This window comes from Hydra vulgaris, chromosome 11 (genome assembly GCF_038396675.1).
Source record: "Hydra vulgaris chromosome 11, alternate assembly HydraT2T_AEP".
NCBI lineage: Eukaryota > Metazoa > Cnidaria > Hydrozoa > Anthoathecata > Hydridae > Hydra > Hydra vulgaris.
The window spans coordinates 15,174,056-15,190,366 of NC_088930.1; the positions used below are offsets into that span (position 1 = coordinate 15,174,056).

Below are 16,311 nucleotides of genomic sequence, written 5' to 3' on the forward strand. Positions count from 1 at the left end.
TTTACGATTACAGACAATTTATATGTTTATACTTATGTCAAATAAAGATGCTTTGCAATAGTTACGTTGATTGGAGCCTCGAAACAAAAATTTTTAAAATGTTTTCCTTAATCGTTTGAGAAACAAATTGTTAATTTTTTTTTTTTCCTATTCTAAACTAAATTTAAATTTCATAGAAAAATTTCTTTGCGTTTAAAAGTTATGACCACATAAAATTCGTAACCCCTTTGAATTGATAGGGTCACAAATTCTTTTGATTTAAAATGTTTCAAAAAAAAATTATAGAAACAAGAAAAATTTTCTTTATCTGTAACTGTATTATGAAGTTGAATAAACTGTTTTTTAATAGAGTACAAGGATTCTCGGGTAGTTTAAGGCTAATATCCGTAAATTTTGTGTTTCTTCTATTTATTTGTGGGTGACGTGCTCTTTTATTGTTCATATTTCACGGTAATTTAGGCATAGCTTATTATTATTTTAGCATTAAATTAGCTTTTTAAAAAAATAGCGTAGCAATTTTCCGTAAAAACTAAAAACTTTAGCGATCGATTTCCTTTTTAAATATGTAACTAGTCTTTGCAATCAAAAAAAGAAAAAAAGCTTTTAAAAAATATAATTGATAAGCTCTACCTTAAATTTAAAAAAAAAACTGAAGTCGTAAAAACAGAAAAATTTTTGTTTGAAATAATTAGATTTTTAGGTAAATAAAAGTACAGCATCAACTCAATTATTTAACTTTATGTTTATCTTACTTAGATATTGTAAGGAAAAATTATAAATTATTCATTTTTGCATGTCCTTTTTTTTAAATCGAGATATGATAGAGCAGGGCATATAGGAACAGTGGGGCATAACGGTACAATTATGCCTAAAGTCTTGTATCTCAGCTAAATATTAATTTTTTTCAAAATTTTTTCTTTTATAAAATATTTTAAATTATTGTGCATTATCATTGTGAAAAAAAAAATCATTTTAAAATACCAAAATACATTAAAAAAAGCTAAAATGCAACAAGTTTGCAAAAAACAAAATTTGTGTATTGTCTTGAGCGATACAACGACAAAAGATTTATCTTGAGCTCTTTCAAATCTGCTTTATTTACAAAAAGTTTATATTATTCAGAGAGTATTTTTTCTCTTCTTTTTGATTCCGATTTTTAAAAAAATGCAATATTGTACTAAGTTTGTTAAAAACATATGACACAGATTAGTATAACAAAATAACATAATATCGATCGCTTAATCTTTACCGATAAAGTTATAAATCAAAAAATGAGCTATGTTATGAATTCATCATATTATATGCTGAACCTTTACCCTAACACGAACTCATAATGTTTATAATGCTATGAATTCAAGATAGCGCAGAAAGATTTTTGTCAGATTTTAGTCATTAAGTCAAAAAGCCACCGTATATTTTATACTAGCGTTTTGAAGTTGTATGAAACAACATTTCGCGAGAGAATTTCAAAACACTAGTATAAAATATACGGTGGCTTTTTGACTTATTGACTAAAATCCGACAAAAAAACATTCTGTGCTATCTTGAATTCATAGCATTATAAACATTATGAATTTGTGTTAGGGTAAAGGGTCGGCATATAATATGATGAACTCATTTTTTAATTTATTACTTTGTCGGTAAAAATTAGGCGATCAATATTATGTTATTTTGTTATACTAATCTGTGTCATATGTTTTTAACAAACTCAGTACAATATGGTATTGTCTTTTAAGGTGGAGTAAAGTGATAAATGAAAAATCACTCCCTCCAAATGTCTATTTAAAGTCTGGAATGGTTATCTAATGGTCTATTAGGTTTCGTTGATTAAATTTTTTATAAAATACAGGTTTTTAGTATAACTATTTCTGTTTTGCTGATTTTTTAATGTTCTTATCAAACAAATTGCTCTTATATAAGACCAGTTATTGAATATTGTTCTCCAGTTTGGTTGCCACACTACACAATGAAAATATTCCAAAAAGATGCACCAAAAAGTTTCCTAGTCTTAGTTGTTCTTAGTTGCAGGTGCTTGATTTAGATTCTCTTAAGCTCAGACATGTAAAACATGATTTAGTTATATGTTTCAAAATGATGCATAATTTGGTTTGTATAGATAAAAGTTCGTTTTTATGAGGTTAACAATAATAAATATACCTGTCATCATACTTATAAGATTCGCAAGCAACAATGTCACATCGATATTCCCAAATATTGTTATTCTTCACAAGTTCTTAATATCTGGAACAAAAAGACGTAGCTGTAAACGCAGAAAACATACATATATTTGAAATAAAATAAAATTCTCCAATTTCGAAAAAACTGCTTCTATAAAGTAAATGAGTGAATGAAATCTTGAATGCTTTTTTTATTTACTATATTTGTTTATTATGTATAACATATGTAACCCCAAAAAGATTTAATTTCAATTTAGACAATGTACAGTGGGACAGTAGGCGGACAAAATAGGAAAAAATTTAGTTATCTAATCTTGAAAACTTATTTAATTTTAGTATCTATATATATTAAGAGAAGTTTATTGACAATTTATTTATATTAAATTTAACCCTTCGTAACCAGGACTCTGAGCATTTGAATATTTAAATATTTAAAAAAGATATATATAAATAGGTAATTTCGGATATAGAATATAGGATATTTCAATTACATCTACGTTTTTAAAACAAAAAATTAGTAGATGTCATTTTCGAATATTTAGAGATAAGTAAAACCATTGTGTAAAATAATTTGGTCGTAGCATGTTATTTCAGTTATCAAAGTTAGGCTTTGAAAATCGCAGATAAAAAAAAAATCTCTTAGAAATTTATTTTTTGCCGCACTATAATTTGCCCCAATTTGTCATGTGCTGCCTATTTATTTGAGCTATATGATGCTTCAATCGAGTTTCCATTTATTGCTCGTCCCCTTAAATCCCCGTTCAGGTACTTAATTTTGCATAGCAACAACAAAATATTTTTACATTAACGTTGCTTTAACAGTATTTTATTTGCGCAAAGTACACAATATTGGGTGTATGTATTAAAATGAGATTTACAATTCTTATGAGGTTAATTTTTTTGGTTGCTATGGATACCTTACTTTGCATAGCATAGGAACAACTTATTTTTGGTAGTTGCTAGTAATTTAATTACTTGCGCTAACAGTAATTTAACTACTATTAATTTTAATTACTAACATTTGTAGTAACTTAATTAATAACAAGAATTAGTAGTCCACGCAACATTTATATTATAATATTAAACTTTTAAATACAAAACATTTGTTTTAAGAATCATTTGGAAATGGTTTTATTAAACTTAGACATTCATGATTTTCTCCAAAATCTTAGTATTTCAAAACAAAGTATTACTAAAGATATATCAAAATTTATTAAGCCAAAAACTGCTGAATTTAAAAACGTTGGTTATACGCATATTGTTCAACGACTTGTTTACTTGTATAAAAAAAAGTGGAAATGTGCAAACTTTTCTGTCAAAATTTTGAAAAGAAGTTTGTGAACTGGCTTAAGTGAACCAACTGCAAGTAGACGTGGTCTAAAACCAGTTACATCTGATGATAATAAAACTAAAAAAAGCGTGTATATGGCTTACTTGAATCTCATTCATCCAATAAATTATTTTTTGCTGCTAGTAAAAAAATTAAGAGATAAATCGATTGTTAATGCTGCCAAGAACGTTTTAAATATTTCAAATACAAATAAAGCAACTAAATATTCAGTAGACGAAGCACTGACTTTAATAATTGATGCCAGTCTGACAAAAGTTTTCTATCTATTGATTAGAATTAGAGACTTGGAGAAAAAATATAACATCTACCCCGCTTACAATGATGTCAGGGTGCAAAATTAAAATTTTATCCTGCAAATATAACAGTGGAGGACTATGGAGACTCAGCTTCAGTTCCTTTAAAAGATTTAATGATTCATACTTTGCAAAGAAACTGTGCAGTTCAGGAACCCAAAGAAAAGACATCTGTAGCTTAACAAAAGATTGAAACTGATTTTATGAACAAAATGGGACTTGTTGCTGATTTCCCTAAAAAAGATGGTTCTGGAACAAACAACAATGGCAATACTTCAAGGCGTGCTTTTGCAATATATGAACAAACAGTTGAAATTCTGGGTATTGATTAAAGCCTTAGATTCAGATTTTACATTATCTTGGTAGCACTATACTAAGGATATAAAATAGACTGCTTAAAATTCAAGGATTATTGTTTTGACACTGTTAGACTATATTTGTCCCTGTATCCATAGTATTACTTGGCTCAATTTGTGCAAAAATTGCACATACATGGACATGGAAAAATAAAATCCTTACATTACCCATTGGACTTATGTCAGAGGAAGCTCAAGAGGCTAGGAATAAAGACTTAAAATCTTGTGTGAAAATTTCAGCCAAAAAACATCCAGAAGGGCAACAAATATTGATCTGATCAATACACTCCTAGGTTCTAGTAATTCTGTTATTTCATCACTCTGTAAATCAATATCACATATAACAGATCATAAAACATTTCCTTCAGATGTTTTACAATTACTTAAACAATTTTTAAAGATACTATTGTTTTATAAGTTTTTGATGTGATTTAAAATTGACAATGTTTTCTTGCACTATTTTTTGTTTTCATTATTGCTAAAACATTATCTATTTAAATGGACATACTTTCGCGTCACGGTAAGGAAGGAGGCGTAACTTCCCGGTTAAATGCATTTCCGCGGTGCTCTGTGACAAGACCGTTTGGACTTCTTGGGGCACCTAAAAAAAAAAAAATAAAAAAAAAAATAAAATAAAGCTACATAATGGTATTATAACTACTGATAATCAAGAGATAGTAAACACTCTTAATGATTTTTTTGCATCTGTTTTTATAAAAGATGATTCATCAGATGAAGTTTTAGGCAACAATCTTTTAAATAAATGTCCTGATCCAAATTTTGGTATTCCTATTATTCAGAAAATTTGAGTAACTTAAACATTTACAAATCAGTAGGTCCAGATAATGTTCATCCAAACGTTTTAAGGGAATGTTCAGAATCTTTGTCGAGTTGTTTAGCATTAATATTTCATAAACCTTCAAAAAAGTGTTTGATTCAGTCTCTAAAAGGAAATTACTGGAAAAATTTAGTCTAGGATTTGGGCCTTATTTGTTAAATTGGTGTAAATCATTTTTGTCATATCGAACTCAGAGGGTGTTGATAGGAGAATATATTTCAAGTTGGAAGATAGTTACTAGTGAAGGTTCAGTACTTTGACTTAATTCAACTATAAGCAAAGCAAACAGAAAATTAGGCATGATCAAAAACTCTTTTGAGTATTTAGATGAATTTTCATTAAAGTTACTATACAAATCGTTAGTACATCTTCATTTGGAATATGGAGCAGCAGTTTGGAGTCCATTTTGGAAGAAGGACATTGACAATCTTGAACTCGTGCAACACAGGGCTACTAGAATCAAATCTTTAAGGGGGAAATTATATGAAGAAAGAATAAAGATACTTGAACTGCCAACTTTGCATGATAGAAGAAGAAGAGTTGATCTGATTCAAATGTATAAGATCTCAAAAGGAAAAGATATTGTTAATTTTTACCACCCTCCATTAAATTTTTAGCTGGAACGATCAAGTAGAAGTAACAATTGAAGAATACGCAGACAATTTACCAATTCGAGAATTCGTCACCATTTCTTCACAAACAGAGTTTTAAAGAATTGGAATTCTCTTCCTCAATGGATAATAGATAAAGATAACTTAAATCTTTTTAAAAACAACATTGATAAACATTTGGTTTCTGATCACTATATTTTGTAATTGGCTGTCATAGTCTTAATTCTACGTAATTAAGACTCAACACACCTCAAGTGCGTACAGCATCTTTTCTATTTTTATTTCTCTTTTAAATTATTTACTTCAATCTAATTCTAAATCTAAATCAAAACACAAGATCGTAAGACATGTGCCAACTTACACTTCAACAGTCAAACTTCCATAGGATCAAAACCATTTTCCATGAAACTTCTGCACCTCGAATTTGCAATGCCTTGTCTATAAAAACGCTTAAATTAACTACTTTAGAAACATTCAAAAAAAAAACTCAAATATGAACTTTTTGTAATTATCATCTTAAACTGATTGTAAACTTTCTCAGTGCTTTGAATTACTTCGTCACTATTAGCATTATTTATATATATATATATATATATATATATATATATATATATATATATATATATATATATATATATATATATATATATATATATATATATATATATATATATATATATACACTTAGGCATATTCGTTTAGACGCATCAATTTTTTTCTCTTTATCTTAATTTTTTTCTATGTATTGTCAACTGATATGCATGCAAGTTAGTATAAAAATAATTGTTGTGTTGTGGGCTAATAAAAATCACAAAAAAATTTTTTCTATGTGTCTTTATTAACATGAGAGTATGTTTGATATACAAAAGCACATTTTTTAATTGGAATATATCTATAGACGCAATCAGGTTAATAATATTATAAATTATATTATAAATTTATCTATCTAACTTACTATATTATTATTATTACTAATATTTTAATATTAGGAAGTTTATTTGGTCATAATTTGTAATATAATTTTTAATTGGTTTGTAACAACTTTATTTATCCGTTAATTTTTCTCTGTATTGTTTTTAAATTTATTTACCAGAGTTTTAATTGTAAATTAAATCTTTTGAAAATGTAGTAAGACTACGAAACATGTCAAGAATAAAAAATATTGTGATTTTTATTAAAATTTTTACAAATTTATTGCTAATGCGATGTACGACATATATATATATATATATATATATATATATATATATATATATATACATATATATATATATATATATATATATATATATATATATATATATATATATCTTTAAAAGTCATTTTCTTGCTAAACGATAGAATGTATCTAAAATTCAATAAATAAGGCTTTTTTTTTTTTTTTTTTTTTTTTTTTTTTTTGCCATATAAATTTATTAAAGTCGTAAAGCATAATATAAATACAAATAGCAGGGGCAAGAAGAAGACATAATTGGTCTTATCACCAAGCCCCTTAGGCTTGGTGATAAGACCAATTATGTCTTCTTCTTGCCCCTGGCTGGCTGCGATAAACAAGGCTATAGGGATAAGCAAGGCTGCGATAAACAAGGCTATAAGGATAAGTAAGGCTGCGATAAACAAAGCTATAAGGATAAGCAAGGCTGCGATAAACTTTTTTGAAAAAATATATATTTGTTTTTATTTTTGTATTTTAATATATTTCGCTATTATTTTATTTTGATCAGCGTCATCAGGTATAATAAATAAAAAATCGTTACAAAGGAAATCGTTATACTAAAAACAAACTGTTAAAAAATATAATATTAAAAAGAACATGAGAAAATGCGAAATAGGATTTAAATGTTGACGTCCACGGCGTTAAATTTTTTGTTCAAATTATCTCCCGATTGCCAGTTTGCGCGTGTTTTCATACATACAGTCATAGTAAGTGAAAACTATGTTAAAATAAAAATGAAACTTTAATAGACTAATCAATATCAAAAGTTTTTTGCGAGTGGTTTCCTTCGGTACAGACATTTTGCGCTAAATTTGAATTTGATTTATAGGAAAACAAAGCGTATGGATCATTGGTCTATATACCTTATCCTACCATTTTTTAATTATATCTTAAGATATTATTCTCACCAGATAACATAACATCAAATTGACATTTGCAGAAAAAGTGTTACAGAAATTGGACACTCCAATCATAATTATACTCCTTAATAGAAATTAATTACGAAAAACTAAAAATCTATATGTAAAATAATTTTTTAAACTTTAAATTTTGTAAAACACCAATCTCGGAAAATAATTTAAAGAAATTATGAAACAATGTAATCTAACTAACAAAGTAATCTAACTAGTAAATAAAATAAAAAGAAAATTCTTCTTCGAAAATGCTGCAATAAAAATTATTTTAAATTGGCTTGTGGTTGAAGGTTCATTTAATTTCGGTGCAGGAAGTTAATTCATCAAGTACAGCCTGCCAATACCTAAAAAAAAAAAAAAAATTACTAATGTCCTATCAAATTATCATAAATGTTCTATTTTCATTCAATTTGTATTCTATTTCATAAATCTACACACACTGAAATTTGCATAGCTTGTTAAACAGCCTAGCTTTAGATATGTTTTTTTAATTTTTTGGATTAAATTGCTAACCTTAACTCTATATTAAACCAATAGAAAAATTTAGTCTAAAACCAATATAATAGCTTAACCTTTAACCAATAGAACTACTATATACATATAGGGGAGAGTTGCCGAAATTGGAACAGCTCCTTAATTGGAACACTTAGCTTTATTTAGAAACTGGAACTTATTCTACTTTCATGAATATTTTTTCTTGTAAAGAAAATAATTTTCTTTATTTTTTGAAACTTCTAGTATTTAAACGTAAAAACTGCACGTATGTGAATAAAATTACTTTTTTTTAAAGAAAAAAAATTTTGCGATCTAATTTTATCGTTGCATTTAAAGGATTACAGAAGCTTAACGCTATTGAGATTGATGATAATTTTTTTTAAATTTTAAATTTTAAGGGTTTCAAGTCTATGTGATATTAAGAGCTTATATCGTAAGTTGTTACTTGTATGTAAATATTTTGCTACAACACCATGGTCCTATGTTGCCCAGAATGGAACTTCAACAGTTGCCGTAATGGTTAGTGCTAAATAATGTCGTTCAAAAGGACATTTCCGATTTTACTAAAATCGCAGACCTAGAATAATTTTTTTTTTTATATTTATATATTTATTAAACACCCACTATACAAGTATACAAGGTAAATTAGAGTTTTATACATGATAATTATAAAAATCCTTGAATTATTATTATTTTATTATTATCATCTAGGAATATTTTTTTCAAGAATATCCTTGAAGATTGTTCTTTGTTCTTTTGAGTTCCAGCATTCAACTGCACATTTTAGAGTTTGAAGATCCGTTTCAGGAACTAAATTTTTTAAGCCAATAATTTTTATTTTTTTTTTACTTTGAATTATTTTCTCCAGATTTAGTTCATGTTTATTACACAAACCCTTGATACTATCTAAAAAAGGTTGTGGGGCTGTTTTGTTTTCCGGCTGCGACTTAATAATATCAAATGTAATTTTATTGTTCATCAGGCGAATAAATAAGTTGAGCTTGTTTTGTTGTATAGTTATTGATATATCTTCAATAAAGAATAAGGGATGAATATAATTTTTGCTATGTTTTGAAACGTTGAGGAGTGACTTGAGTGCGTTTCTTCCAACTATATTAAGCTTTTGCATTAATACCTTTTTATGTTCACAAAGCTCAAGACCATATGTCAGTGTTGGGACAGCCAAAGTTTTATATAGCTGGACAATGGAGTTTGGGTGAGCAAAACGAATTCCTGATTGAATTAAAGTTTGGATTACTGCCCGGAAATTAGATATTCGGTGATCAATGTTTAAACTATTAAGTGAGGCAAAAGGTGAACTTTTTGTATCCCATGTAAAACCTAGGTGATTAAGTTTATCATGAAGTTTTATTTTTTTGTTGTTGAGAGTTATTGTGCAGTTTTTAATTTGCTTTTTTCCGGTGAGCAAGAACTCGGTTTTGTCAGCATTCAATTTTATACAGTTTTTGTGTGTGTACATATTACAGGTATTAAGAAGCTTTTGTAGGCCAGAAAGGGTGGAGCTAAGGAGTATAATGTCATCAGCATATGCTACAACACCCGTATAGTTTCCATTGATTGATGTACCTACGGTGCTTTCATTTTGTAAGGTATCTAGTAGGTTTTCGGTGTAAATGTTATACAAATAAGGCGAGAGAATAGATCCCTGTCTCACTCCTTGCGTTAGATAGAATGGATATGATTTGCAACCTAGATAAGAAACAGAAGCACTACTTTCATAGTATAATGATGATACGGTATTAACAATATATAGAGGGAGTTTTTTATCATTGTAGAGTCGCTCAAACAGAATGTCCCAGTTACAGCTGTCAAACGCTTTTTCAGCATCGAGGGAACAGAGATAGACGGGTGAGTTGTTGTTGTTGTAGTGTTTAATCGTTTCACTAATAACAAATTCGGCGTGTAGGGTTGAGCTATTTTTAGTGAAACCGAATTGAAGAGGATGAGTTTCTTTTATTTCTGGACAGATTAGTAGGATAAGATATTCCATTAGTTTCGTAAAGATTGGAATGATGCTAATGCCGCGGTAATTATTTGGATCAGTTAGCGATTTTTTATATGATTTAGCGAGTGGTATTATAAGTGATGTAGACATCGATTTTGGGGTCTGCCCATGATTAATAGAAAAATTAAAGAATTTTCTGAGCCATTCTGTTAGTGCTTCACAGCTCGCATTCTTTAAATGTTCAGCTGAGATTCCAAAAGCGTCTTTGGATTTGTTTAATTTAAGGCGAGAAATAACCGTTTTTATATTTTCATCTGATATTATTACCTCGTCGAATTTTGTACAAGGTGGAAATTCAAAATTTGAAGAGGTATATGTGATTTGTTAACGTGATAATTTGTGATAATGTTAACGCATGCGTAATTTTCAGGTATTTAAAAACGATATCAAAATTTAAAATTCACCTCGTGCGCTAAGTGTCGTTCAAAAGTACACTTATTTAAAAATGTCTTATTCATCTATTCATGATATTACTTTTTTAATGTTTATTTCTTAAGCAGTTAACTTTATTTTATTTATTTAGTTTATTTTTGAAATTTGTGCATTAATTTTTGATTGTTAAATGAACGAAGATAGTTGCTCTCTTGATTTAGTACATTCAGTGGGTAAGATTCTTTATTATTTTATGTGATTCCTAATCATTTACTAAAAGAACACTGCTTTTATGATCTTAAAAATAATTTACTATTTTAAGAACTAATGTTGTCAGTTGAATCTACAGTACTTGTTGTCAAGTTTTGCCACGCAAATGTTTGTGCAAAAATTGCAGAGCACGAAATGTTGCACACAGTGCATTATGTTGTTACTTGTACAGGTAGCATGGAAAAGAACTTTGAAGGTTGGTAAATTAATTATATAATCTGTAGATAAAGTTTTGTCTAACTGTAGCAATTGAAACGATGTCATCTCATAACACGCTACTTGACGTCCGAATTATCAGAAAATTTCATTAGTCCGACTGTATAATATTTTTTAAAGCGAATTTCTTTTATAGACATAGTATTATTGTTAGACATTTGTTGCTTTTTTGGAATTGGTATTTAGTCTTGCTTTAAAGTATGAAATGATTTTTCACTAAATTTTTTCATAGTCTAAAGTCTAGTCATAGTCTAAGGATATAAAGTTGATTGTAAACATCGTATACTTTAATTAACAAATCATTTTATCTTTTAGTAAAAAATAAAATCTAAAAGTTTTACAAAAGTTATACATTTCTATTTAACGGATAAACTTGTAAGACAACATAAAGTATATACCCAGCATAAGTTTTTTACTGTATATAGAAGTTAATATATAAAGTTGCAAACTTTATATAGTTTATATAGATTTTGATTTATATAGTTAATGATTAACTAAACAAAAATGATGAAGATAATGATTATATAATGAGTATATAATTAACTTAATCATATATGAATAACAAATAAATATATGAAAAAATAAGCCTGTAATAAGATTATAAAACTCTCCTTATGTATCTTTATAGTAATTTGCTTTTATTTTAGATGCAAACACGACGAAAATATGGAAAATAGAAAGTAGAAAACTTGAAAAAGGCTGTTGAAGCAATAAAACAAGGAGAAATCAGCTTAAATGAAGCCGCTTATGAATTTTGTATTCCAAAAGCAACTTTGTCAAGGCATATAAATGAAAAAAACAAAGTTGCTGTTGCAAATGTGAAATTTCATGGTCGACTTACCACCTTACCTAATGAAATTGAAACAGAACTAGCTGATCACTGTTTATTATTAGAATCAATGTACTTTGGATTAAGGATTGATGATCTTCGTCGTCTAGCATTTGATATTGCGGAAGCTAACAACATCACACAAAATTTTAACAAACAAACACGAATGGCAAGAAAAAAGTGGTATTATGCATTTATGCAAAGGCACCCACAACTGTCGCTTCGTGGGCCTGAATCAACATCAATTGCACGTGCACAAGGTTTTAATAAAGAGCGAGTGCAATCTTTCTTTAATTTACTTTCAAAGTTATACATGGAAGAAAAGTTAACTCCAGACAGACTTTATAATATGGATGAAACTAGTTTATCAACAGTACAAGATGGTCAGATAAAAATTATTAGTGCAAGGGGCAAAAAACGAGTTGGAATTATGACTAGTAGTGAACGAGGAAATTCAGTAACAGCTGTAGTTTGTGTATCTGCAGCAGGATTTTTATGTTCCACCAATGTTAATATATTAACGCAAAAGAACGAAGCCAGAAATAACAAATGGTGCACCTCCAGGAACTGTATTTAGTACTCAAGAGAAAGGATGGATGTCGAATGAAGGTTTTTTAGATTGGCTCAATCATTTCATTAAAATTGTTAAACCTTTAAAACAATCCAAAGTTTTGTTGATACTTGATGGTCATGTTACACATTCAAAAAATTTGGCAGCGATTTATCTAGCACGAAATGCTGGAGTGCGTATGGTATCACTACCTCCCCATACTACACACAGACTGCAACCATTAGACGTTGCGTTCTTTGGACCACTTGGTACATACTATGATGAAGCTATGCGAAAATGGATGCGATCACATATATCACAACCAGTAACAACTTGGCAAGTTGCAGAATTATTTGGTGACGCATATAGTCAGGCAGCATCATTGAGAATTGCTATGAAAGGATTTCAGGCTAGTGGGTTGTGGCCTTTGGACATAAATGTATTCACTGATTCTGATTTTACAGCCTCTTCATTTACTGATGTTGGTCCTTCAAACAATCTTCAGTCATCTGAAAGTATAGATGGGATGACAAAACTATCTACAGATAAATCAAGTGAAAAAAAAATTAAAATGTCATGTTTCAGTTTCAACTTTGTCTCTTTTGCCAGTGGTTTCACTTGAAGTAAAAAACAAAAAAAGAAGATCACGAACAACTCAGGCGGCTGATCTTACAAGCTCCCCATATAGACATGCTCTAGAAATTACACCAAGAAATCAAAAGCACACACTAAATCAAATAGCTTCCAAACAAATTTAAAAATCTACAAAAAAAAAGCTCACACTAAATCCAATAACTGCCAAGCTATTGCAAAAACCACAGGAAAGCAAAGTAGCACTTGACTCAATCACCATGGACCAAATGAAATTGAGCACATCAAATAAAATCACCATCGCCACCACAGCACACCACATATCACCACTACCATCCCAAGTGCAGAAGCTGCAAGAAAAAAAGACTTATGAATTGCAAAAAAAGGTTTAAATATTTGTTGTAATTTTTATTTGTTATTATATCTTTTAAATATCTTTTATTAAAAAGCTAATCAATTAATTTTTCCTTTGAGCCATAAGTTTTATAGCTGTAATTTATTCAAATATTAGAACTGTTCTAATTAAAGAATATATGTGTTCCATTCAAGGAGACCAGTTGCCTTTATTGGAACAAAATGATGCCTTAAAAAATCAAAGTTTATATCCAATAAGGGTGCGATCAATAGAGTCGAATCATTAATAAAAGCATAGTAGGGTTGTATATCTATATTATTTAATTCATAAATGTTTTCATAGTTAAGCCATCTTTGGTTAATAAATATTTTTTCCTAAAGTGTTCCAATTAAGGCAACTCTCCCCTACACCTCGCAGTGGTTTATTTTTCACTTTTTGTGGACATTTGACTATACTTAGGAAAAATCTCTTGATGCAGCATGGGAAAATAAAACATCCTCATGATATATGTTTTTATCTTAATTTTTGAAGCTTAATCATTAAAAAATACTCCTGAGGGCGTACCATAACTATAGGACACCAAAATAACACAATGTAAAACACCCTAAAAAAGTCAATAAGAACTTTTTTTCAGAAAGGTATACATGATCAAAGTTCATGTTTTTAGGATAACATTTCAAGCTTTATCCATTAAAAATACCCCCATGTTTTTACCCTGATTGCACTATAACCCTAGGACACCGAAAAGACACTTTAATACATGCAACTAATAAATATTTCAGGATTCTTATATAAAAGTCATAATACATTTTTTTTGCGTCAGTTAGATAAGACTTATTCCTTGAAAATATTCAGATATCAAAGATATCAAAGACAAAAAAACAACACAAAAAAACACTAAAAAAGAAAATTGCTAGCTTTTCTAAAATAATTACATGGTCGTTATATGTTTTTAAATATTTTTTTTACGCTTTATAAATTAAAAAAATCATTTAAAAACTGTAGGACTCCAAAAAAGGACACTTTAAAGATCCAGCTGTAAAAATATTTTAGGATAATTATATTAGGTAATAGTTAATGTTTTTTAGCCAAAATGTCAAGCTTTATCCGCTGAAATTTTTTTAAAAGATTCTACAATAACTAATCAATAATATTTAAAGACTATAAATTATAGTATATGTCCTATCATTTATTAGTTATTATATGTTTTCACAAAAGATACAATTGTAAAATAAAAAAAATCTTGTAATATTTCTTACTGTATGAATTTATTTAATTTTTGCAATTTGTTGTATGCTTGTTGTAATTATGTTTTAACTTGTTTTATATAACGAGTATTTGTAAATTTATATAATGAAAACTTTGTAAAAAATATTTTACGCTTACTATAGGGGCTTGGTGACAAGACTTCTGTCTTCTACTTGCTCTTATCGTTATTAATTTTTATTTTTTTTTTATTTAAATTTTATTGATGAAAAATTGTACAACAAGATTGTTGTAAAATGTTTATAAATGACGAAATAAATGTTTCTAAAAAAGGTATATAATACATTTTTATACCTTTTGATTATAATATTTTTAGGTATAAAATGAAGAAGGTAGCCATGAGAACTAATTAATTTATCTGGGATACCTGGACATACTATATATGATAGCAAAATTGAAATAAGATTATAAACAATTTTACTAAACATTGATTTTTTTAGATGCAAGTACATTTCATGATTAACTGGCAGAGCCGATAAAAATGCACGAATATTAAACGGGAGGCTATCGCCAATATAAATTTCGTACTTGGGAACAGTGTGAGTATTATCCATCATACTATATTTTAAAAAAGTGTCACTAATGTTTACATCCCAATCATTTTTTTGTAGACTAATACGCTTGACCAATTCCTTAAAAGAATGTAATATCTCAAAAGAAATCAACTTTTCCTTCTGATACAAAAGGAAAAGTTTATTTCTTTAGGGATATAGAAGAAGCTGCTGCACGTGCTTTAGGAATAAATATACATTAAGAAGAATATGGCATTGTTTTAACTGGAAGATTTAATGTAGGTAGTGAACCTGATTTTAAAGTAGTTTTATTTGGATAAACAATTAACATGTCAGCCTCGTAATTCTTTTTACAAATAAACTATAATTTTTTTTATTTGGGACCAAAGGCTTTCATCAACTACTCTATTTTTAGTTATAGTATTCAAAACTTTTGATCTCCATTCTTTGTTGAAATTATTATCGGAGGATGGTATTTTAAAAAGTGAAATACCTTTATTTCTTCGAGAAGTACCCTAGCCAAAAATGGAACAATTAGCACCAGGCAGCTGCAAAAAACAAGGACAAATGAATAACTTTTTTGTATATATTATTTTTAACGCGTCTTTGTTTACAAAAAGTGAGCATTCATTGGTAGACTGAGTTCTAAAAAAACGCTAACAATAAGATAAACAATAGCGTTCTTCAACTCGCCAGACTAAGTATTTTATGACTATCGGCCGGGTAAATAAAAAAATGCAACTGCTCTTACTCAGTAATTGGTCAGCTTTACATGGATAAAAACATCAGATATTTTGCTTAAACTTTTATTCACGTAAAGCTGAGCAATCAGTCCAAAAATGCTGAATAAAAACAATTGCTTTTTTTTATTCACCCGGCTTTATAATTATATTTATATTTTAATTTTTATATGGTTCTGGTGACAAGATCACTATGATCTTGCCAGTTTTATTTTATACGACATGTAATAAATGTAAACTGAAAAATTAAATTAAAAAAAAGAAAAGAAAAAAAAGAAAAGTTTTTCTAAGCAATTAATTTTTGCTCGTTTTTTAGTGAGCAAAGACTAGGTC

At 28.3% G+C, this 16,311-nt stretch overlaps 1 protein-coding gene across 1 annotated transcript; it reads left to right on the forward strand.

Moving 5' to 3' along the window:
- The first annotated feature begins 4,033 nt into the window (after positions 1 to 4,033).
- On the forward strand, positions 4,034 to 16,101 carry LOC136086872 (uncharacterized). Its single transcript, XM_065809368.1, has 7 exons — positions 4,034 to 4,142; positions 4,898 to 4,960; positions 5,118 to 5,266; positions 5,360 to 5,571; positions 8,650 to 8,770; positions 11,813 to 13,491; positions 15,167 to 16,101. Exons 1-6 carry the CDS (start codon positions 4,034 to 4,036, stop codon positions 12,539 to 12,541), a joined length of 1,383 nt encoding a protein of 460 aa, XP_065665440.1. The 3' UTR covers positions 12,542 to 13,491; positions 15,167 to 16,101.
- The last annotated feature ends 210 nt before the right edge of the window (positions 16,102 to 16,311 follow it).

Bases quoted from the DNA above. Each gene is read 5' to 3' on its own strand.
- LOC136086872 (XM_065809368.1), top strand. From the start codon at position 4,034: ATGGGACTTGTTGCTGATTTCCCTAAAAAAGATGGTTCTGGAACAAAC. The intron at 4,143-4,897 runs GTATTGATTAAA...TTTTTATAAAAG, and splicing joins ACAAACAGTTGAAATTCTGG to ATGATTCATCAGATGAAGTT. The intron at 5,267-5,359 runs GTACTTTGACTT...TTTTCATTAAAG, and splicing joins TAGTTACTAGTGAAGGTTCA to TTACTATACAAATCGTTAGT.